This window comes from Leuciscus leuciscus (assembly GCF_965113295.1).
Source record: "Leuciscus leuciscus genome assembly, chromosome: 22".
Taxonomy (NCBI): Eukaryota; Metazoa; Chordata; class Actinopteri; order Cypriniformes; family Leuciscidae; genus Leuciscus; species Leuciscus leuciscus.
In genome coordinates, this window is record NC_138746.1 from 1,573,907 (window position 1) to 1,580,736 (window position 6,830).

General features: G+C 38.0%; 1 protein-coding gene and 1 long non-coding RNA gene across 3 annotated transcripts in view; one reads left to right on the top strand and one right to left on the bottom strand.

Annotated features, from left to right (window-relative positions):
• The window catches only part of adgra1b (adhesion G protein-coupled receptor A1b), a 131,797-nt gene extending 125,789 nt beyond the window's left edge, over window positions 1-6,008 (bottom strand). For both annotated transcript variants that reach the window (XM_082153295.1, XM_082153294.1), the window contains exons 1-2: window positions 5,848-6,008; window positions 1-192 (exon numbers count right to left, since the gene is read on the bottom strand). The exon at window positions 1-192 is cut by the window's left edge and continues 22 nt beyond it. In XM_082153295.1, coding sequence (XP_082009421.1) covers window positions 1-192; window positions 5,848-6,007 — 352 coding nt within the window. In that variant the 5' untranslated portion in view covers window position 6,008. The remainder of the gene's footprint in view (window positions 193-5,847) is intronic.
• LOC309486292 overlaps window positions 1-6,830 on the top strand; it is a 431,359-nt gene that overhangs the window by 246,728 nt on the left and 177,801 nt on the right. The window lies entirely within an intron of this gene.

A 6,830-nucleotide genomic window follows, 5' to 3' on the forward strand; every position in this document is an offset into this window, starting at 1 on the left:
GGATGATACTGTCCTCCACGTTCAGGTCTCTCTCCTCCAGTGTGTGGACGGGACGCTGCTCGTGGCTCCAGGACAGGCTGACGGACGGGTCGAGGAACGAGGCTGTGCACTGCAGGGGCAAACGGTCCCCGCGAAACACCAGCTGCCTCTGGGTGGGAATGAGCTGCAGGACGGGCAGCTCCAGCGGTCCGTCTGAAACACACACATACACACACTGATGGAGAACCGGGCACAGACATACTAAACTCCACCTGAAACTATTTTGATCAGCATTTCTTTTATAATAATTAGATTCAGCCAAGAAAATACACACAACGTGTGATCGTCAACCAGTGATTCTCTGAGTTGAGTGAGTGAGTGGAGGCGGGGCTCAGTTGCATATTCATAGAACCACGCATACTAAATGAGGCAAGGGTGTCGAGTTACATTCAAGATATTTTAAGACATGAAGACATTTTTTTCAAGGAAAAAACTTTTAATTATGTACTTTTGGTGATCAAAGATGAGTTTTAAAGGATAAAATGATTGACTACAGGGGGATTTTAAGGAAACAGAAGGAAAACGAGCCTCTCCACAACTACCTTTATAATGACCATCTCTGTTTACCCAACTCAAATTCCTCATGACTCAAGACTGAGTCACCATATGACAGACTCAACTGGATTAAAATAGTCCGACAGTTAGATGGACGCAGCCTGGAACCGAAATTAGATGATGTTGTTCTTCATCTGGCTAATTTCTTAGCTTTTTATGTTAAGCAAAGTGAACAGCGCAAATTAAATTTAATGTGTGTCTGTGAGAGTGAGTGAGTGTTTGAGTGTGTGTGAATGAGTGTGTGTGAGCGTGTGTGTCTGTGTGTGAGAGTGAGTGAGTGAGTGAGTGTGTGTGTGTGAGCGTGTGTGTGTCTGTGTGTGCGTGAGAGAGAGTGAGTGAGTGAGTGAGTGAGTGTTTGAGTGTGTGTGAGCGTGTGTGTCTGTGTGTGAGAGAGTGAGTGAGTGAGTGAGTGAGTGTTTGAGTGTGTGAGTGTGTGTCTGTGTCTGTGAGAGTGAGTGTTTGAGTGTGTGTGAGTGAGTGTGTGTGAGCGTGTGTCTGTGTGTGAGAGTGAGTGAGTGAGTGAGTGAGTGAGTGAGTGAGTGAGTGAGTGAGTGAGTGCAAGTGAGTGAGTGAGTGTTTGAGTGTGTGTCTGTGTGTCTGTGAGAGTGAGTGAGTGAGTGTTTGAGTGTGTGTGAGTGTGTGTGAGCGTGTGTGTCTGTGTGTGAGCGTGTGTGTCTGTGTGTGAGAGTGAGTGAGTGAGTGAGTGAGTGAGTGAGTGAGTGAGTGAGTGAGTGAGTGAGTGAGTGTGAGCGTGTGTGTCTGTGTGTGAGAGAGTGAGTGAGTGTTTGAGTGTTTGAGTGTGTGTGTGTGTGTGTGTGTGTGTGTGTGTGTGTGTGTGTGTGTGTGTGTGTGTGTGTGTGTGTGTGTGTGTGTGTGTGTGTGTGTGTGTGTGTGTGTGAGTGAGTGTGTGAGTGAGCGTAAAAAAGTAATCTTTCTGTTGCAGTTATTAAAACAAGGCTGTTCTATTGACAGTTTTGTTTTATTTCATCGTAGAAATTGTACACCTATTAAACATTGTATACATTTTTTAATATTACTGATTACTTACGAAGCACTAAATGGTTTAGCTCTGCAGTGCTTGAGCGAGCTCTTAAAAAATGATAGTCCTTCACGTCTATTGCGACCTCAAAATTCTGGCCAGTTGATAATATCTAGAATATCAAAATCGACTGCTGGCGGAAGATCCTTTTCCTATTTAGCACCTAAACTCTGGAACAGCCTTCCTAGCATTGTCTGGGAAGCAGACACACTCTGTTTAAATCTAGACTAAAAACACATCTCTTTAACCTGGCATTCATATAGAACATTAGACATTCCTATTGTTCAAATTAGTTAAATGTTTATTAGGCTGCATAAATTAGGACAGCCGGAACCGGGAACACTTCCTATAACACCTGATGTACCTGTTACATTACAAGAAGAATGGCATCTACGCTAATGTTGGTCTTTCTGCTTATTCCAAGGTTTACTGAAGTCAGCCGGATCCGGGCCGTATCCAGATCAGATGGTGGACCTGCGCCTCGACACGACCACAACGCATGATGTAGTCAGCCGGATCCGGGCCGGATCCAGATCAGATGGAGGACCTTCACCTCGACACGACCACAACGCATGATGTAGTCAGCCGGATCCGGGCCGTATCCAGATCAGATGGTGGACCTGCGCCTCGACACGACCACAACGCATGATGTAGTCAGCCGTATCCGGGCCGTATCCAGATCAGATGGAGGACCTTCGCCTCGACACGACCACAACACATGATGTAGTCAGCCGGATCCGGGCCGTATCCAGATCAGATGGTGGACCTTCGCCTCGAAATGACCACAACGCATGATGTAGTCAGCCGGATCCGGGCCGTATCCAGATCAGATGGAGGACCTTCGCCTCGACATGACCACAACGCATGATGTAGTCAGCCGGATCCGGGCCGGATCCAGATCAGATGGAGGACCTTCGCCTCGACACGACCACAACGCATGATGTAGTCAGCCGGATCTGGGCCGGATCCAGATCAGATGGAGGACCTGCGCCTCGACATGACCACAACACATGATGTAGTCAGCCGGATCTGGGCCGTATCCAGATCAGATGGAGGACCTGCGCCTCGACATGACCACAACACATGATGTAGTCAGCCGGATCCGGGCCGTATCCAGATCAGATGGTGGACCTATCAAACCTATCTCTGTAAAGCTGCTTTGAAACAATCTGTATTGTAAAAAATGCTACATACTAAATAAAGCTGACTTGACTTATTTCAGAGGAGATGCAGGAAGCATTTTCAGAGCTTTAACTCTCTGACTTTTACACATCTTTCATTCCTTCTTCAGTCGATCTTCACCAAATGAAATGGTTTTGGCCCCTGAGCGGCTCCTCCAGACCGCAGACACACCAGAAGCCGCTTCAGCCATCGGCCCCGGGGCCGCATATATCATTACAGCGGCGTCCTGAGAGACGAGCACCTGATCTGGGCAGAGGGAGTGAGTGTGTGTGTGTGTGTGTGTGTGTGTGTGTGTGTGTGTGTGTGTGTGTGTGTGTGTGAGTGTGTGTTACACTGGGCTTCTGCTCCATCTGCTACTCATCACCACACAGCAGGTAATAACACACAGAAAAGACAAAAAGTGTGTTGAAGAACGAGAGAGAGTCGGAGGAGACTGATCTCACAAAGACTAGTGCTTGCCATTGTTATTGGAAAAAAATAAAATATTTAAAGGACTTGCAACTTGTTTATGCAACTAAGTGGAAATAAAATTAAGTTATAGTCTTATGTTGAAGCACTAAAATGACTAAAACTGAAATATATAAATAAAGCATAAAGCTAAATAGAAATAAAAAATAAAATAAAAAATAATAAAAATGACAAAAGCTCAGTAAAATTACTAAACCTTTAATTATTATTAAATAATTAAAGTAAAATTATTTTATTAAAATTAATAAATTATTAAATAAATTATTAAATAATTTATAATAATTTATAAAAAATTACAAAAATAACAATAAAATAAATAAATTAAATAAATAGATAAATTCAAAATATTAATAAATACCATATATACTAAAACTGAAAAGAAAAATGAAGTAAAATTAAAATAAAGAAATATAACAAATAAATTCAAAATATTTAAAAATATTTAAATCAAATTTAAATAATACTAAAAATAACATTCAAATTAAAAGTGAAAATTAAAACTACATAAAAAATATTAATAAATACTATAATAGAATATAAATACTAAAACTGACATTAAAATGAAAACTGAAAAAATAAAATAAATAAAATAATACATTGAAAATATTAATAAATACTATAATAGCATATAAATAATACAACATTTTTGATTAAAACTTAAAAGAAAAAGAACAAATAAAATAAATAAAAATGCTAAATATTAATAAATATTATAATAGTATATAAGTAATACTAAAGCTAACATTAAAATAAAATAATAAAATAAATAAAAACTACATTTAAAAAATATGAATAAATACTATAATAGTATTTATAATACTAAAGCTGAAAAGAAAAATGAAATATATACAAATTTAAACCATAATAGTTTTATAATAGTATATAAATAACACAAAAATTACAATGGACTACAGTGAAGCTTCTCTGAACCTGTAAATCTCTCCAGCACATCATTTAAATGTAGTTAAACTAAAGCTTTTAGAAAGTTAATGTAATTAATTGCATTAATCTTGAACAGATACATAAATATAACTAATACAATTAGCAAATTCATCTTTTTTGAAGCTGTTCACTGAACGAAACCCTCTGAGCGAACCGATTCACTAAACTGAATCTTACAGATTCTCTGATATACAGACATGAGTAGAGCTCTCATGCGAACAGCACTATATAGGCTGCCTATGTAGACTGAGATAAATGTCCCATGAGCGCTTCTGTTAGTGATCTTACGTTTCAGATCATACTTATACACATCATAATGAGTGTTAAACTGAGCCTCAGGATGAGTTTCGGTGCGCTACTGTGAAAATAACTGCAGTACGTCTGTAAAAGATGAGTCCAGCTGTGCCAGAAACCATGAGCACACTCTGCAGAGCGCGTAATGCTGGCAAAACATGACAATTCAGTTAAACTGCATGAAATAAAGCATAAGCCACAAGAGGCCATGAGATTCTGACACTTAAAACAGCACATCTGTCAGAATGTGGAGCACAAAAAGCATGATAAAGCATCTATCTAATGGTTTTTTTTGTAATATTAACATTTATTTACACTATATAGTTGGCTATATATTATATTTTACAATGACTATGCACAAGGTTCATCCAAAAATATCTTAGAGTTGGAACTGTTTTCTTACATTGCATTTTTGTCCATTCATCAATGCACATTTACCAGCTATGCAAATGAGGCTTGCATGCTAAAATAACACATGCATAATTCATTCTTACAAAAAAAGTAGGCATGTTTGTACAATAATATATATATATTTATTATTCTAAAAATGCAAAATGTGGAAAAAAATAAAGGTTTGCAACAGTAAAATTAAAATAAATACTTTATTTATTTATTTATAAAAATAAATCTTCCTGTTGCAGTCTATATATACTTTAAACTATGCAAACTTCAGCTATGCAAATGATGCTTATTGTGAATTGAATTGGGTTTGTGGTTTGCCTGATTTTCATTTAGTGAATCTGAGTGAATTGCATGCTAAAATAACACACACAACACATGCAAAGTTTTGTGCATGACTCATTCTTACGCTATACATTCTTACTAATAAAAATGTTTGTGCAATAATAATATATATTTTTAATTCTAAAAATGCAAAATGTGGGGGAAAAATAAAGGTTTGCAACTGTTAAATTAAAATAAATAACTGCTTTTAATTTGTTATAATTTAATTTAATTCATTAAAATAAATCTATCAGTTGCAGTCCATTTAACATTTTCTTCACTTCAGAGGAGATGCATGCAGTATTCACTTTAACTGGCAATAAGAGTTTAGAGTTGGATCTCTAAAATCAGTAAACTTTTGTCCATTGGTCAATGCAAATGAGGCTTATTCTGAATCGAATCAGATTAACAGAAAAGTATTTGTGCATCTCCTGTTTGCATGATTCCTTTAGTGAATCGCATGCTATAATAATGCAGGCATAATAATTGAATAATTTAATAACTGAATAATTCATTCTTATTAGCTTCCAGATCATTCAAGATAATAAAAAGCACCTGTTTCTATTATTTTTGTATAGCAGAGTAATGTTGTGTGTGTGTTTTACCGCAGGTGAGCTGGTGTTCCTGAAGGCTGAGGAGCTCCAGTCCATGAAGACGGCTCGGATACACACACACGGATTCATTCCCCACGCGCACGGACTGAGTCCTGAGCCACGACAGCAACCACTGAAGCTGACAATCACAGAACAGAGAGTCTGTGCCCATGCTCCTGGAAAACAGCGTTCATATTCAGTCTTATTATCGCTTTAATGCAATAACAACACTAACTTTGCAGCAATGACACAGTTATTGAACTGAACTGAATCAGCTTTGAACTGAATTGAATTTATAACATTAACATATTAACAACTTAATGTGAAGCTGCTTTGAAACGATCTGTTTTGCATAAAGCGCTATAGAAATAAATGTGACGTGAACGTGCAACACCATGTTATTACACAATCAAAAGGTCATATCATACATTTAAAATCATTAATTTCCCTCCTGAAGTCCAAATATGGTGTTAATCACGTTTTACTTATATACTCATTAGTTCTGCTGTTTAAAGCGGTGGTATAATACCCTTTTTACAAGATGTAAAATAAGTCTCTGATGTCCCCAGAGTGTGTGTGTGTGTGTGTGTGTGTGTGTGTGTGTGTGTGTGTGTGTGTGTGTGTGTGTGTGTGTGTGTGTGTGTGTGTGTGTGTGTGTGTGTGTGTGTGAAGTTTTAGCTCTAAATGCCCCACAGATATTTTTATATAGCATGTTAAAATTGTCACTTTTTGAGGGTGAGAAAAAACACACAGTTTTTGTGTCTGTCCCTTTAAATGCAAATGAGCTGCTGCTCCCGGCACAGGGGGCGGAGCTTCAACAGCCTTGCCTCACACACACATGCACTGAACATTTCCAAAACTTTAAGCCTTTTATGTTCAAACCGGAGTCAGACAATGATGGAGAGACTCAAGAAGAAGAGACAACATGTAGAAGCAACAGGACATTTCTGATTGATCAGTTGATGAATTTATGAAGCTGATGTGTAGTTATCTTC